The 18,689-nt window shown below is 38.6% G+C and overlaps 1 protein-coding gene across 5 annotated transcripts; it reads right to left on the bottom strand.

The window, feature by feature from the left end:
- Window positions 1-6,284: 6,284 nt before the first annotated feature.
- On the bottom strand, window positions 6,285-14,929 carry LOC131145414 (probable protein phosphatase 2C 76). Of its 5 annotated transcripts, none has more exons than XM_058094449.1 (10): window positions 14,183-14,771; window positions 13,323-13,628; window positions 12,507-12,634; window positions 10,610-10,708; window positions 10,174-10,332; window positions 9,431-9,535; window positions 8,364-8,450; window positions 7,533-7,624; window positions 6,742-6,816; window positions 6,285-6,648 (listed from the first exon to the last, which is right to left on the bottom strand). In XM_058094449.1, exons 2-10 carry the CDS (start codon window positions 13,580-13,582, stop codon window positions 6,490-6,492), a joined length of 1,164 nt encoding a protein of 387 aa, XP_057950432.1. In that variant the 5' UTR covers window positions 13,583-13,628; window positions 14,183-14,771; the 3' UTR covers window positions 6,285-6,489. The 5 variants fall into 5 exon arrangements, with proteins under 5 accessions (XP_057950432.1, XP_057950431.1, XP_057950435.1 ...); XM_058094448.1 differs by having other exon boundaries at window positions 14,193-14,770; XM_058094452.1 differs by lacking the exon at window positions 9,431-9,535 and having other exon boundaries at window positions 14,193-14,929.
- Window positions 14,930-18,689: the final 3,760 nt, after the last annotated feature.

Below are 18,689 nucleotides of genomic sequence, written 5' to 3'. Positions count from 1 at the left end.
CGAAAAACAATTAGTGGGATTAATCCTATTGGCTTCATAAATTTCACTTTCTGAAGTGCTAAAAAAAATTGATTTGGTGACAACCAAGATAGTTAGGATGCTAGCATCTCAATAATTCACCGCATGTCAATATCAGTTTTTGCCCATAGTTTGCAACACAAGATACAAAATCATGATTTTTTTTTTTTTTTTAATGCAATGACATAATAGTTTTCGGATGGTGTCAAATTTTCTATCTGTCTGTATATGGGAATTAAAATGCTTCTTCATTTTAATAGAAACTCTGAAATAGGTATCATTTCTCTCTATATTTGGAGAGGTCTTGAATTTGAATTTGTGTTAGATTTGGATAAGATGTAGTTCAAAATTATGTTGAAGTTTGCCTAAATCCACTGACCAAAGAAAAAGAGCACAAGCACTCTGGAAATCCAGTAAGCTTCACTGCGTTCTAATTTAAATCAAATTTTATTTCTTTTAAGGTCTTTTGCGAATCTATATCTTGTCTAAAAGTTACTTTTTGTGGGGAAAAAAACGACTGTTGAATATATCATAGACTCATAGAGCATCGTTCCATTTGAGGGCTCTGTGCTAAGGACTAAATTTTGGTCTTCTGACATCCACTTTACTCTTGATTATTGAGGTTGTTTCCTTGACTCTTGGTAGTTGACATTTGTTGGTTCCTTCTTGTTAGCTTTTGATTCTTTTTTTTTTTTTTAAATTACGCACTGGCACGTGTCCGTTTTACGGTTCACGTGACTAATCCCGCGCCCCTTAGAGCCGACCCCACAACTCCAAAAGGAGGTAAATTTTAGAAATTCAAGGACGGAAACGAACTTGGGAGGGTTTGAACACTTGACCTCGTGAGAGACACTCCCGCAACCCGCACTCCACTTGAACCACACCCTGGGGGTTGTTAGCTTTTGATTCTTGTTGAAGGTTAAGGCCCCAAAGAATTATAAGGCCGTATTGTTTTCTAATTTTTTCTACAACTTGGTATACAGTAGAAAGATGTTTTCCAATTTTTCCAAGCCATTTTGAAAAACTTAAAGCAAAGTGGCATTTTGTGTGTTTGTGTGTGTGTGTGTGTATCAACACTACTCAATCACCCTACGCACAAGAATAATTTTCAGCTTAACGAATTTTGGCTGTCCTGTTTTTTATATTTTTCTTTTATTATTTTTTTGTTAAGTTTGTTACAGAGAATATTTTTCTCTCTCTCTCCTGTGTATATATATACACACTGTTCTGCATTTACACAGTGTACAATAACAAAAGCAGTAGAATTCTTTTCCTTCTCTGTCTTCCTTTATCGTCTTTTATCTTCTTTACTTTCTTCTTTTCATCATGGTATCAGAGCCCTATTAGGACTTGCGTCCATTCCCTCGTCTACAGCATGGCAGAATCTCCTACTGCATCATCTTCTTACATGCAACCCCCAGTTTTTTCTCTTCCTTCTCCCATCAATATGATTACAGTGAAATTATTTCATGACAACTACTTACTGTGGAAGGCACAACTCATACCCTATTTCAAAGGCTAGAATCTCTTTGGATATATTGATGGGTCCTCAATTCCTCCTCACCCAATCAGCAAGAACAACGAACCGTCCCTCGAATTTCTTGCCTAGCAACAGCAGGATCAAGCCATCATCAGTGTTCTAATCTCCTCCCTCTCTGAAACGCTAATTGCTCATGTCCTCACAGCTACCTCTTCCCGTGAGGTGTGGACAATGCTTGAAGATTTATTTGCTACAAAATCAAATGCGAGCATCATGCAGGTTCAACTCCAGCTCACTACCCTCAAGAAGGGTTCAGAAACCATACCTGAATACTATCGTTGGGCAAAGCTCCTCCAGGACTCCCTTGTCATGGCTGGTAAAATCATTTCTTCATCTGATTTCATTACATATCTCCTGGCTGGTTTAGGCTCCGACTACGATTCCCTTGTTACATCCATCACCACTCCTCTGGAACCACTCACTCTAGCGCAAGTTTACGGTCATCTCCTGATTCATGAAGCACATTTGAACCATCAGAGCACCACACTTACAGCATCTCCTAAATTTTCTGCTAACACTACTCAAACAAAACCTGCTACAAGCTTCTCTCGTGGCCGAGGCTTCTCACACTCCAGGGGCAATTTTAGAGGTGGTGGTCGTGGGGGTCATGGCAGGCATGGTGGTCATCCTCCCTCCTCCAACCCAGTTCCCTTTTCACCTAACTGACCCACCTGTCAGGTCTGCCATAAAAGAGGTCACACCGCCATCTCCTGTTACCACCGCTTCGATTACAGCTATCAATCGCCTCCACCACCTCCCCTCTCAGCCCACCTCACTTTAGGCCCACAATTTCAGCAACCCTTTTCCCCACCTGCAGACTCCAATTGGTACCCCGATTCAGCTGTTACCCACCACTTCACCCATGATCTCTCTAACCTCTCTCTCAACCCTTCTGAATACAAAGGTGATGAGCAAGTTCGTGTTGGTGATGGCTCTTCTCTCCCAATTCACCATGTTGGCAGCTCCACCATACCTTCCTCCAATGGCAGTATTCTCCTCTCCAAACTCTATCATGTTCCCTCAATTTCTAAGAATTTAATTTCAATCCGCAAATTATGTGAGGATAACTCTGTATTTTTTGAATTTCACTCATCTTTTTTTTGTGTGAAGGACTCTCAAACTTAGCAGCTTCTCCTTCGCGGTTCTACTAAGGATGGCATGTACGTGTTCCCATCTCTATCTCCTCAAACTCATGTTGGTGAGCATGTCTCCTCATCTCAGTGGCACTCCCGTCTTGGTCACCCCTCCATGCAATTAGCACATAAACTCATCTCACAGATGTCTCTGCCCACCAAATCCTCTTCCTCTTCGGGTTTATGCTCTTCGTGCTGCAAGGCTAAGCTTCACCAACTCCCTTATGGTCGCTTATCTCATAGTTCACCTGCCCCGCTTCATCTCATTTTCTTCGATGTTTGGGGCCCTGCACCAGTGATCTCCCTTGGTGGTTTTCGTTTTTATGTTTCCTTTGTAGATGGCTACAGTTGATTTACTTGGATTTTCCCTTTAAAATGCAAATCCGATGTAGCCTCTGTTTTTTTGTTTTTCAAATGCCATGTAGAAACTCTCTTTAATACAAAAATGCGGTCATTACAATATGATTGGGGTGGTGAATCTCGATCTCTTAATAATGTATTAAAATCCTTTGGTATTTGTCATCACATCTCTTGTCCTCATGCTCATTCACAAAATGGCTCGGTTGAAAGAAAACATAGGCACATTGTGGAAACTGGCCTTGCTTTTCTTGCTCATTCTGTTTTACCTCATTTCTACTCGTCCAATGCTTTTATTACTGCCACTTTCTTAATTAATCGTTTACCCTCCCCCATTTTAAATAACAAATCCCCATTTGAGATTTTATTTCATTCCAAACCTGATTACTTTTTTTAAAAAACTTTCAGCTGTCAATGTTGGCCTAACCTTGGGCCATATAATCAACACAAAATGGACTTCAGATCCCTTCCTTCTATTTTTCTCGGCTATAGTTCCTCTCACCATGGTTATCTGTGTTTTCATGTTCCTACTGGTCGTATGTACATCTCTCGGGATGTTTTCTTTGACTAAAATGTCTTTCCATTTGTTGATTCCAATTTCAACTCCCTTCATTCTCGTCCAGCTCAGCCCATTCCCAGTCTACCCATTGGTTTATTCCCCACTTCTAGGCCCGGCCCATTATCTCCTCCCTGTAACACTGGGCCCTCAACACATCCTTCCATCCCTCGCTCCCAAACCCAGCTCCCACCTGTCTCACCTGCTCCTGCTTCCTCCTCTCGACAAACCACTAGGGCTTCCCTCGACTCGTCATCATCATCACAATCCCCTTCGCCTTCTTCTCCTTCTACCTCTGCGACTCCTGCCACCTCTCTTCACCCCATGCACACAAGAGCCAGAGCACAGAAAGTTTGCCCTAAAATCCGAACTGACGGAACCATCCCCTGGCCTCTGCCTCGCACCCATACCACTACCATTACCGTCCCAGAGGAGCCCACCTCTGTTACTCAAGCCTCCAAATTTCCTGAACGAAGGCATGCAATGCAGGTTGAGTTTGATGCTTTGATGTCCACAAATACATGGTCTCTTGTTCCTCCTACACCCAATCAACATGTTGTTGGTTGTCGTTGGATTTTCAAGACGAAACATTTGTCTAATGGATCCATTGAGAGATGAAAGGCTCACCTAGTTGCCAAAGGTTATAGCCAACTTGAAGGTTTGGATTACACTAAAACCTTTAGCCCTATGATCAAACCTACTACAATCAGATTAGTTCTCTCCATTGCAGTCTCCTCTGGCTGGCCAATTCATTAATTGGATGTTTAGAATGCCTTTTTACATGGCAATTTAGATAAGCAGGTTTTCATGACTCAACCCCCTGGGTTCATTCATCCACAATTTCCTCATTATGTCTGTAAACTCAATCGTGCTCTCAATGGCCTTAAACAGGCTCCTCGAGCCTGGTATGCTAGGCTCAGCTCTCGGCTGCTAGAACTTGGATTTACTGTTTCCAAATCAGATACATCCATATTCATTTATCAGCATCAATCCGTAATAGTTTACTTTCTTGTATATGTTGATGACATTGTTATTACAGGCTCCAGTTCAAGTGTTATATCTCACTTCATTTCTGCCCTAACCTCTGACTTTCCTATCAAGGATCTGGGATCTTTACACTACTTCTTGGGTGTTGAATGTCATCATACCTCTGCTGGGCTCATGCTTTGTCAACGGAAATATATCTTGGATCTACTCAGCAAGACAAATATGATGAACTGCAAGCTAATCACCAGTCCTATGTCCTCCTCCACTAAATTGTCTGCGTTTGACTCCACTCCTGTTCTAGATCCTACACTATACCGAAGTGTAGTAGGCAACTTATAGTACCTACTCTTCACTAGACCGGATCTAGCCTTCTTCGTCAATCGTGTCTGTCGATTCATGCATGCCGCATGTCTATCTCACTGGTAGAGTGTTAAGCACATCCTACGCTATCTAAAACATACTCTGCATTTTGGTTTACTGCTACAACCCTCACATAACTTATCTCTGGCTGCCTACACAGGTGCAGACTAGGCAGGATGTCCCGATGACAAAAAATCAACTGGAGGTTACTGCGTCTTCTTTGGTGGCAACTTAGTTTCATGGAGCTCAAAGAAGCAACCCACTATTGTCAGATCCAGCACAGAGGCTGAGTACAAAACTCTAGCTCATGCCACCTGTGAATTACTGTGGTTACAATCCCTTCTATCTGAACTGGGTGTTTTCCTATCCACATCTCCAACTCTCTTTTGTGATAACTTGGGAGCAACTTACTTGTCTATGAATCCAGTTATGCACTCTCGAACTAAACATGTTGATGTTGACTACCATTTTGTCCATGATCGCATTCAGGCAGGAGCTCTTCAAGTCTCGTTTCTTTCAAGCAAATATCAACTCGCTGATATATTCACAAAGCCCTTATCTGCTTCTCGTTTTGCATCTCTTCGTTCGAGCCTCACTGTTCTTCCGCACACGTTTGGCTCGCAGGGGCATATCAATACTACTCAACCACCCTGCGCACAAGAATAATTTTCAGCTTAACAAATTTTGGCTGTTCTATTTTTTATATTTTTCTTTTATTATTTTTTTGTTAAGTTTATTACAGAGAATATTTTTCTCTCCTATGTATATATATACACACTGTTCTGCATTTACACAATGTACAATAACAAAAGCAGTAGAATTCTTTTTCTTCTCTGTCTTCCTTTATCGTTTTTATCTTCTTTGCTTTCTTCTTTTCATCATGTGTGTGTGTGTGTGCGTGTGTTATTTTTAAGATAACAAAACATTACAATAGAAACTAGAATGAACATAGAAAGAGGAGAATAAGAAATCCTCTTCACAAAAAGAAAAATATAAAAATAAAAATAAAAAACAGCCATCATGCATACAGCTAACCAATTCCATTACAACCAAAAAACAAACAAGCCTTAAATCCCACCAGTGACATCAACTATTTAAATCCTTTTTCACCAATATGCACGATAAAGCTAATCAATCCCATTGAATATATGAAAACCTCACTCCTTTTGGAAAACCAAAAACGGTAAATGGTCTGTGCTCTATTTATGTTTTTAACAGTATAAATTCAACAATTTTATCAACAATAATACAAATTCAAATCGAAGACCTATGTTATATCCTCCAAACCCTATTCACAATAATTGTTTTCATAAATATATCTATAACCTAACCGTCAAAGGGAAAAAACATACTTCATTATTAGAATTAGAATACGACAAAGGAAATACCGTGCCAGTACGCATATATGGGCAAAATACCAGAAACATACAACAGGAGAAAGCAGAGAGCAAATCAGGGAACAAACCAACGAATTAACAAATTGCCTTCTTTTTGCCTAAAATTAATTTTTAGGTATTTTACACGAGCAAGCAATATTTCTAATCATGCTGGACACTGGCCGGATCTGCTCTCTCACGGTAGAACCTCACCACAATGCAGGTGATATTGTCAGCGCTGCCACGCGTAAAAGCAGTTTCCGTTAATTTTCGAGCTGCTGCCTCAGGCTCTTCTTCTGTGTGGGCAAGCGAAACAGCATCCTGGCAATACATTATAATGGATAAGAACACGACACACACATGCACAGAGAGAGAGAGAGAGACAGAGAGAGAGAGAGAGAGAGAGAGGTTCACCTCGTTAGGTACTACATCCCAGAGCCCATCACTGGCAAGCACGAGCAATTCAACGTCTTCATCAAGTTCTTGATCCTGAAAAATATATTGAACATTAAAAGAAACATTTAATCCATGGTATAAGTCTCAACAACGGCTTATCCCATAATGAGCTTCACCATGACCATGGGCGAGGGAATATCTGTTTATCATACATTCAGAACTGCTTCCCTTCACTAACCTATATTAAGATAGGGCAATAGAAGAAAAAATTTTAATTTGAAACAGAACAGTATGGAAGTATGCGTTAATCATTTTATGTAATCTCCTCAACAGGGTTCTTCCAATCCAGTCCAGAGATGTGGATAAACAGCCAAGCTCAATTTTTTGCACATTGGATAAATCGATTTTAAGAAGAAAGAGAGATAGAACAGTAAATTGAAGTCGCCTTGTCCATCCAGGATGAAGTACGGATTAGGATGGATAGCTATACACAATCATGTACATCTTTTATAGAAAAAGTCCTAAAGGTTAAACAAGCACTCAATATCGGAAACTCAGCATAGTATATTCAGTTTAATGGACATAATAATGTAAGGTATGGAATCTATGGATAGTTGAGTGATTTGGGCAGGATGACTTTCCAGAGGTTTGACAGGAGAAGTAGGAGATAGGTATAATTTTTTTTTCCCCTCAAATAGCATCATTAATAATACTAGGTACTGGAAGGACAAAAATAGCTTATGTCAAAAAACAATATACATAAGCTGGTAAAATAAAATAATACTTGTCCAGGCTCGATAAAAAATTACCTGAATCTCTGGTTCCGCAACAACATACTGCTTCAACAAGCGATTCCCAAAAGCACGGGACATGGCTAAGACACCTCCCACCCTCCAAGTGCCTGAGAGACAAGATTAACATATGAAATTTAACTTCAGCAGACCCATTAACCATTTCCAGATAACATAAGGCACTTTATTTGGTAAAACCCTCCCTCCAAAGCACGTTTGGTACACTCCTAAATGAGGTTGGGCTTGAAATCTCCCAATTGTCTTCATATTTATACATACACGAAACAACAGTTTGCAACTGCAACTGTTGAATCAAATTATGAGCACCCACAGCCCAAGATTTGACCCTCACCTATAACGAAGGTTGGAATGGGTTTTAATGGAATTTTAAAATCTGATGCTGATACTAAGGTGGGTCCAATTAACCCTAAATGAGGTTGGGCTTGAAATCTCCCAATTGTCTTCATATTTATACATACACGAAACAACAGTTTGCAACTGCAACTGTTGAATCAAATTATGAGCACCCATAGCCCAAGATTTGACCCTCACACCTATAATGAAGGTTGGAAGGGTTTTAATGGAATTTTAAAATCTGATGCTGATACTAAGGTGGGTCCAATTAACCCTGATCAGCAGAGTTGGATGCTGCACAATCCCAAGCACACTCTAAACTGCCCCCAAAGGTCCAGTTATCCTTATAAGCCTTTTTCTTTACCCCAGAAGAGAATCTGAGGTAAGTGCATATATCATTAATTCCTCAAAATAAGTTCCTCTAGACAGTAAAATCTATCTGATAATCAGCATATTGCTTAAATAAAACTACTTATGTGCAGAGTGAAGCCTTACCAGCCCACATCACAACACCTCCAGCACTTTCAATTCTCTTCCGCTCATCACTTCTGTTTGGTTTATGATCTTCAGAAAGAGGAATTGCTAGCCAGCAGGAAAAAGAAACCCATTTTAGGAATTTAATTCATAACTCAAAAATTTATATCTATGTTTTTCAATTTGCAGCATGGAAGAACAAAAAAATAAAATAAAATCAATCACACATGTGTCATAGTTAAAATATTAATAGTGGAAATGCCAAAAATGACTGTATAGTGGTAATACAACTATGAAATTTCTTGGAAAATAAGATCCCATAAAAAATGCATATACATTTGTGTTATTGGTTTAGTAACATTTACAATGTACCATAACATCCATATCATAACAAAATACACATGAAAAAATGTATGGACATAATACTTAATTTACTCATGTCTATTTGTAATCATAAATGAATGATCATTAGCAAATAACAATTATGTCATAAACATAATGAAATAAAGAAACAAATAGGCAAAAAAAAACAGTCACCATTTACCATTCATTCTTTTAAAACATAAGTTGCATGACCAAAATAAGTAAAGCAGATATGTTACATGCATGCCCAAAGTGAATACCAGTCATTTATCTGGATTGATATTTAAAGCCACGAAATCTTGAATCTCAGAAAATAATAATAATAATAATTTGAAAAAATCCAATAAAAGCCTTGATATGCAGGACACTTCTTCCCCTTTATACAGTTGGCATGCTGGACACCTGTGGGCAACATGCCTGCATCCGTGTAACCAACAAAAATGTATAAGAGTCCACCTTTATTTATTTAAGAACATAAGTGAGAAATTTTATATGCTTTTTTTATTGTAAGCATTATTACAAATCGATAACTTTCTTCACTAATATTTAGTACATGAATATTACTGCTCTGGGCACATGCCATTCTGTTTATGATTTTGTATTATAGCCAGGTCATGCATAGTAAAGCATAGAAACAACTTAATTGAGTTATTACAGGCAAGATATAGTCATAAAAACAACTAAAATGGTTTATCAAAAATAAAATAAATAAACACAAAACTAACCATGTTCACGTCTGAAAAGTTTGTATCCAAATGCAATACTCATGTTCATAACCAGAGAAAACCATCCAAAGCACTCTTCTAAGGCCTCAAGAATAAGGGAACTCACTTTAAAAAACATATTGAAGAGCATAGTCAGAGCAAATGTCACAATGTTCAACCAATTAATGCATTCCTAAAATGTTTTCCCTTTTCACTATCTAACATTTAATTTACATGCAGAAGCTACCCTACGGCACCATTTTCTATGAAGGGATGAGTAGGAGAAGATGATATCCCTCCTCATCCCAAACTTGGTAACATTTTTATACACAAGAAATTATATCCCAGACCCATTCCTCATCCCATATACATGGGATAAAATTATCATGTGCAGAGGTAGTATATGGTATCCCAAGAATGGAGGGCGGGATGAGCACGTATATAACAAGGGATAAGGCATCATGGGCATAAATTTTATTTCCCAGTCACGTCAAGTGTAGAACAAGATGCTACATGGAATCTCTCAGTGATATACAAATCAAACAAGTTATAAAACCTAAAATGTCAACCTATCCCCTTTTCATCCCCCCCCCCTTCAAAAATAAATAAATAAATAAAAACAACAAAATCCATTAAAAAAATTGGATCTTAATGCCAACCAATGATGATATGCAACTCTGTCAATCCAGTAGATGCAAGCATATGCACACACATATGTATGTACATTATTGCTCATGTTATGAGATCACTGTTCATGTAAGTACCTTTTCCAGCCTTCGATATTACAGCCCGTGAATCTCCCACATTGGCTACATAAAGATGGTTGCCAACCAGCACAGCTGTTGATGCAGTTGAACCATCATCCCGGTAAGCATCTTTTTCAGCATCCAAGAAATCTGCATCAGTCTGTTTATACGTTTCACCTGCAAGTTATCCAAGTTACCCGATGGTATCGTACCAATGTATGTTATGGATAGACTAATGTTCTATGCAGGATCCCATGCCCTGTGAGCAGAATAGACAAGGGTGTGGGTGCCATTTCATCTGTCTCAGCCTGTCAATTACATTTTTTCAAAGACTTCCATGCTGATGGGACCCTTCATCAGGACTTGGGCACCACAGGACATAACAGAAACATAATCCTGCTGTGCCATAATTTAGTAGTCCATAGAAATGAAGCATCAGTAAACTTGGACTCACTTATAGCCATTTTGGTGTCAGTGATAAACTGTGGATGCTTCATGAGATTTTCAAAAAGATGTTCCTTCAGAAACTCAGCAGCACGAGAACCACCATGTCCTGGAATGACACGTCGTATTGTCAAATTATTGTATCTATTCATTGAAAATGAAATAAGCGAAATGTGGATTCAACCTGCATCTATCAGGGCACATGGCTGGAATAAACACATTCAAAACTCAATCACAACCTTGCTTAGAGCTTAGAGTTCAAATACTGGATTTGAACTTCTTGGACTTGGATGGAATGCAATACAAATTTGTAATTGAGTTTCATCCAAATCCAAGCAAATCAAATCCAAGGCCTGAAAAGTGAAATCCACGCTCCCAAACATAATGTTTATTGACTAGCATCTCTGGGATCCACAATGAAACATCAGCCTGGCCTGATATTTGCAACCATTATCACCACTTTTCTAATACAATCTTAAAAAGATTTTTAAACATAATTGTATGTGGTAGGTCAAAAAACAAAAGATTGATCCACTTTTAACATAGACAATATCTTTAAACGAAAAAAGGGCAGCACAGTGCACAAAGCACCTACGTATGCAAGGTGCAAGTAAGGGGTGGACCACAATGGGTCTATATTACATAGCCTTACCTTGCATTTTTGCAAGAGGCATGTTTGGTATTGTTGCTGTTTTCCAGGTAAAAATAACTAAATAGAAGTAACCATCTCCCGAAACTCTAAGGGCATGTTTGGTATTATTGTTGTTTTCTATTTTCTGTTTTTGTTTCTGCATAGCAAAGAAACACATTATAAAAATGTGTTTGTTTATAATGTTGTCAGTTTTCTATTTCTGTTGTCGATTTTCAACTATTTGCAAAAAAACTGAAAACTAGATTTTATGGTTTTCAGTTATTTTGACAACATGTTACCAAAAATTTTAATATCTAGAAAAAGTTGTTTCGGATGAAATCATTTATTTTATAAATTTTTAAATTAAAATTAAAATAAAATGATCATATGAATTTAAAAATAATTAAAATAAAATTTTAACCCAATTACACTATAATGTTACTATCTTTCAATCATCATGTCCAATAAAACTTTTATTGTGAAATAAATTTGAAAGTATAACAATTAATAAAATAATTTTTACTTTTAATATAGTGTTTTTTAAAAGTGTATCATTTTTCAATTTTATTATTTTAATCATATTCTTATAATATTATTTGATTTAAAGACAAAAATGAGCATTTTTTAACTAGGTTTTTATTAATACTAACCAAACAAGTTGTTGGTTGCTGATTTTTGTTTTTGTTTCTAGCTTTTAGTTTTCGTTACTACAATTTTTTACAGTGATCCCAAATGAACCCTAAGAAGCTTGTTTTGCATGTCCATGTATCCTGCTCATGAAACATAATTATCACCCATATTGTCAAGCCTGAAACTCACAAGAAATGTGCATGCTGAAAACTATTTCACACACCCATACACATGCAGGCTGCATAGTTCATAATCTTAAGCGATCAGCATGTCAAAAATGCTGAAAATCTATACCACCATGTCAAGCACTGTCAATCAATGAATCAAATTTGTACTTTTACAATATAGCACAAAATTGGTTTTATGTAGTTTTACAATAAAGATATTCATTGTGGAATCCTAACAATGGAAAGCCAACACAGGTGCATGGTGCCCACCACGTAACTCAGTTTGGAAGCCATCACAGGTGCATGGTGTCCATCGCGTAACCCAGTTTGGATGATTTCAGAAGAAAGGGATAAAAAAAGATAGTGTCACATCACTATGTCACCAATGATGAGTTCCTGTAATAAGGAGCCCATGATGAATAGCATTTTCATAGTTTTACATCATTAATCAAAGTAGAAAATGAGGGATGAAATCTCACCGTCAAATATTCCAAACAGGCACACAGTTTTCCCATCAATCTTGGATGTTTTAATATCATAGAAATCCTCCATGCTAACTCTCTTCCCCCTGAAACTTGAATATCCGCAGCTCAGTTTTCCATCCTCACTGTAAATTGGGAAAAAAATTCAAAGGTAAGGGCAGCCAACTGTTTCTTGAAGGAATACAAATCCACCCTTGTTGTCTATAAAATTCATAATGCATTCAAGAACCTACGGCATTAAAATAAGAAATTAAAGTCAAAGCCTACTCCTTACACAGAAAATTTTGATTATGAATTTATGATTATTCAGCTCAGAATGCTCAAGAGACAATCAGACTTCACTCTACTCAACCAAGTGTTTGTTCCAACTGTTAGGGGTCAGATAAGCGCAACGATTGGTTTCCATTCAATTTTTGTTGTCTCAAAATGTTGGCCATCATGAAATGTCAATGTATAGAGCTTTGTCAATTACCCAGGTTACCTAATTCTCCTAATTTTTAAGAAGTCTCTAAGCCATCTCAATTGGGTGCCATTCATTATTTCTTAAAATGTGGGCTCTTTCAATAGGAGAAAAACATCAGAGGACAAAAAGAACTATAATTAAGTGCACAACCAAACATAAAAGTCAACTACTCTACACAAGTCTAATGCCAACAACCTGGCCAATCATACATATAAGTTCTCCATGAGATGAAATGACAAAAAAAATGATTCAAGTACAGCCCTATTCAAGACTCGATGCTATCAAATAGATTCAGAAACTCTACATACGAAAAATTCAAATATTAATAAATAAGAAAAACTCATGATCACCTTCTCCACCCGCCACTCAAATAGCCACCATCATCATCTTTCTCTGGCAGTACATCAATAATGGGACCCTGTTTGTCCATCGAGCCTGTATCAACCATCATCCTTACTCCTGTCCAAAACTTATGATTCCACAGATCTTTCAACCCAAGAATTGCATGTGAACTTCTCTTGACAACGCCCAATGGCAAGACTCCCTCAGCTAATCTCCCAATATTCCCAGCTCGCAGTATTACACTCCTTATGCAACTGCCGCATAACATCTAAATCTCCCACTCTGGCCTTAAAAGCCAGCTTAGCTTAATAAAGCTGCAAAATATGGTCAACAAAACCACTTAATAAAACCAAAAATTACCAATAAATCCAAGCAAAAGAGCACATGACTGGATCTGTATATTGTCCAGTGGAGGAAAGGCACCCACCGTGATTTGAAAATTCTCGTTTGTGTTTGTGTAGGAAGCTTTATAAATTTCAAAATTTGCGTCCATTTAAATTGAAAGTGCATGGGTAAAACTACGATGATGAATGCTTTCAAAAATTTTAATATAACAATAAAAAAATTCTGAAATACAAGTGATTGCACCCACTGGAAAAAGATCACGCCACTGAATTAGCGCTAAGATTCACGAAAAACTCCTTTCAAGAAACTGAGAAAAATGTACTCAAAATACACGCACGCATGCACAAACACAAATAAAACACAAATGGAATCTCCAGATTTTATACTTTCACGCTAGTGAAACATGTTTCTTGCCCAATTGAGCATATATGCAGATCAAAACAACGTTGGACACAAAAGATTCAAAAATTTATTCATTTCTACGTTATTTTCCTCAGTTTCAAACAAAGCAAATGAGACGAACCAAATCTTACTCTTATCAGTCTACTCGACTCGTCAAACTGCGAAGAAAATACTCGAACGCGGATCCGTGACCATCGCGAACGAAAATCAATCTTAATAGCACCAATCAAATGCTAAACTAGATCAATTTAAGAGCAAATCTTCGAACAATCACAGATCTCTCGTCGAAAACTCCGACTTTCAAATACGAACTAAACTGGATCAAATCAGTTAACCCAAATTCAAAGACCCCAATCAAAGATACTCAAACAAAGCAGAATCAAACTTCAAACTCCAATTCAAGAACTTCAGAGAATCGAACCTCTATCTCTCTGACAGAATCTGAAACCCTAGATACAAGGAGAGAGAGAGAGAGAGAGAAGGTCCTCGTATGTACAAATCTCTTAGTGAGATTGAGAAATTGAAGAACAGCAAAGAGCAGGAGAGATTTCACAGGCGAGAGGAGTGCCCAAGTCACCAAGTGGCATGTGGCTTGGGCACCGGACAGAGCTGCACATCCACTCCGGAAAATATTATCTGCTTCCGCGTCGTCAGTAGGATCCAAATCTATGCTGCGAGATCATGACACGTGGAGTGATTGTGGCTTTCTGCTTGGTTACTATATGTGGCAAGTTGTGGTTGTGTGATGTACCATTTATCTATGTTCTTTCGTTTTAGGCGAGAATATGCCCTAATAATTGGATTTAAGACCATGAGGAGTTGTGTTTAAAATACGTAGGGGCATTGGGACAGTGGAAAGCAGAGCAATCCAGTAGAAGTATCAGGCATTGATTGATGCACTCACTTATAAACTCCCAATTAACGCGGTGCAGTTATGTCATAAGTGCCCTAAGATGGGTCCCGGTCCTGGGAAGCGAATTAGCTGAATGTCTAATCCAGCGGTGAATAAGTTGGGTCATTGTTGGATTAATACGGATAATGAACCAGGGGGAAGGCCGCCACCCTGTGAATTTGGTGCCTCATAGGAAGGTTTGAAAGGTTCGTCGGTCGCAAGAGTTCTTACATAAAATTAAAAAAAAAAATACCTATTACATGTGGTGAGACCTATTCTCAAGCTTGGGGTATAGTTCATTTTTAAGTTGCGAATTTGAATTCATGAATTTTGTGCTACGGTTTCAAAAGCATGAATTTGAAATCTTAAATTAAATTTAGATAAATCTTGTTGCTGCCAAAAATGTCGATCCGACCTCCTGCAAGCTTTCCGATCTCAATCACCTAAAAAAAAAAAGAAAACAAACGCCGCTTGGAGGACCCGAGGAGTACTTCGGAGGATCACTCTGATGCCTAAATAAGGGAACGCTTCGAAGAGGTTGAAAGCAACAATAAGATTGGATTAAGAGTGAGTTACCTTGGCCTCTCGCGTAAGTCCCTATTTATAGTGGTTGAAGTTGACCCGAGGGTGTATGGCTATTTATTAGCGAGTAATGGCGCAGGTGTGAATCGCTCTAGCCGAAATGGGGTTGACCCCTTCAGAGCAGCTGTCCTAGAGCGATCATGATCTTGATTGTTGCTGCGCCTTAATGCTCCTTTATGGCAAATGGATTGTTTTGACCATGATATATATTTAGGGTATATCAGTTGTCCCTCCTTAGTTTTGAATTTTCAGAACTTGTTCTTGAAAGTTCGAAAGTTGTCCTATCTTTTTTTTGGGGGGGGGGGGGTTACTGAGCCAGAGTGGAGGGAGACGGCTGATCCGAGTCGTTATTAAGGCGCATTCGGCTTTGCCGAGCTAGATTGGAGGAGTACTGTCACGACCTGCTCATTTTTCCACATTTTTTTTTATATAATAATATCAACATCAATCAATACCACACATCACACATTCTAGCTTAGCAGGTCACAATCCACCTGAACCTATGGGTACTAGGGATATATCAGAGTATTTATATATATAGCAGAAGTCTAAGCACCAGAAAGCATATAACCATATACAGCTCATCACAACATGCATTACAACACCATAGTTACTATAATCACTGTATCTCATATATACATATCAAAAATCATATTTAGGGACAATCCCCACAAAAACCTAACTGTCCCTACAAAAACTTACCCTTCGTAGAGGGCAGATAAATAACTTTAGATCAGCGGGGCTTTTCCCGCTCTCCTATCAGGAGCTCCTGAAAAATTTGTATGATTAAAGGGTGAGACATCTCTCAGTAAGGGAAATAAACTAATATCAGTGTGTGACAACATGAGTATTCTGTGTTCTACATATATCATATATAACATATTCAGTACTGTTTATCAAATCTGGGAAAACATATGTATATCAAAACATGGCAGAACATACTGCATTTCGTAAGCATATCTCATCTCATATCATAATAATAACATAAAAACAATCCTGGTAGGTTAGCTAGCTGTTGTCATATATTACCCCCACATGACTAGGTTGTGTGGCCTAAAGGCGGGACCTGACATTGGTTGGCCAACCACTGCCAAGTCAAATATCCAGTCTGTAGGTCCGATGGGTCTGCCAAACCTGGTCCGTACACCAGGGGCGATCACAGCACACTTCTTAAATAACCACATCAACCATCCAATCCCACACCACTCCGTACAGCGGCGTTAACACAGATATCATGATCACGAAAACCATGGACACATAGCAACGGTACCGTGCAAGTGCTAGCCTAAACCAAGCCAACCAAGTTCTAATATCATATACATATACTAAAATTGTGATACATAAATATCTCATATCATTAATTACCAAACCAATCATATCAATTTGTACATACACGTATATTATGAAAATCATCGGCCTATACGCCGATATTACACATTTTATCATAGCTCGGCCTGTACACTGGCAAATCATAGCACAGCCCGTACGCTGGAAAATCACACACATAGCTCGGCCCGTACGCCGGCAAACCATAGCACAGCCCGTGCGCTGGCAATCACACACATAGCTCAGCCCATACGCCGGCAAACCATAGCACAGCCCGTACGCTGGTAATTACACACATAGTTCGGCCCGTACGCCGGCAACCCATATCATAAAAATCTCAGCCCGTACGCCGGTTTTCCCATCATAAAAATCCATATCATCCACATTCCCAAAAAATAGTATTTCACAACATTTTATACTCATACCACACAAGCGGATTTTCACATATTCAATCATACAATCATTTTCACAGTATTTTACAAATATAAAACATATATATATATATATATATATATATATATATACATTTTCCGCAAATCAGGTGTTAAATATATATACATACATTTTCTCAAAACAAGCTAGCTTAAGTTATCCCTTTACCTAATTCCTGCAAAGCCCTTAAGAAAATCTTCCTTGCACCTGCAGGGTTCCTAACTCAACAACATTGGAAACAAAAACTCCCAATATTAAAGTTTAATATTTTTACGTGCATAACATTTCTTATAACTACCGTTAAGTCAAATTCGGCTTAAAAGTCTTACCTCAACTTAGGGATGATTCCCAACGTTCCCAATTCAACACCCCTGGAAATGAAAATTCCCAATATTAAATTTCGATATTTCTACGTGTATAACACTTTTCTCAACTGTCAAAAGTCCAAATAATGAGTAAAAAGTCTTACCCTGGATTTGGGATGGTTTCCAACTTACTTTCACCAATGATCCGCTCCAGCAAATTTGGAGAGAACTTTCCCAGGAGCGTCATGGTGACTTCGGATTGTCGATCCGGCAAAAATTTGGCCCAAAATCGACGAAAGAAAGGGAGAGGATCAAAGGGAAGAGAGAGAGAAGAAGAATTTTTTAATTAGGAAGTTAAATCCGGATTTCCCATATTTATAGAACAGGAAATTTCATTGACGAGCCCGTCATTCGTCGACGAGTCCTTCACAAATTTCGTCGACGAAATCTACTCCTCGTCGACGAAATTCAGTCGGCTCAAAAACCCCTCTCGGTATTTTCTTGTCGACGAGCCCCTTGTGTTCATCAACGAATTCTCAAGCCTTCGTCGATGAAACCCTGTGTTCGTCGACGAAGTCCTGTTGATCCCTTTTTTCCGTTTTTCCTCCCAAAGTTCAATGTTGTCGACGAAGTCGACGGTCTCCTTCTATTTCCAGTCTCCATTTCTCTCTCTTTATTATTTAAATACCATTCTAAATTCGGGTCGTTACAAATACGGCTAATCCGGATTCGACGTATTTCGAGCTGAGATTAGGAGGCATGCGACTTCGCTGAGTTGGAATGGAAGGAGACATCTTATTCGAGTCGATGTCGAGCCGAATTTGGCTTATCCGAGCTGATACTAGAACACGTTCAACATCATCAAGCCGAATTGGAGGGATACGGCTTATCCAAGTCGATGTTGAGCCAATTTCGGCTGATTTGAGCCGATTTTGAGACGCGTTGGCTTTGCGGAACTGATCACTTCGAGCTAGCTCTCGCAAGCATTTATCCCGAGCAGCTTTCCTCATGGACTTATTTTGAGTAGCTCCTCAACTCTTCTCGAGGTAAATCTCCAAGCAGCTCCTCTTGGGGAACTTTGTTCCGACCAG

This window comes from Malania oleifera, chromosome 13, assembly GCF_029873635.1.
Source record: "Malania oleifera isolate guangnan ecotype guangnan chromosome 13, ASM2987363v1, whole genome shotgun sequence".
Lineage (NCBI taxonomy): Eukaryota > Viridiplantae > Streptophyta > Magnoliopsida > Santalales > Ximeniaceae > Malania > Malania oleifera.
Note: the sequence above shows the minus strand (reverse complement) of the source record. Positions and strands in the feature narration are given on the sequence as shown.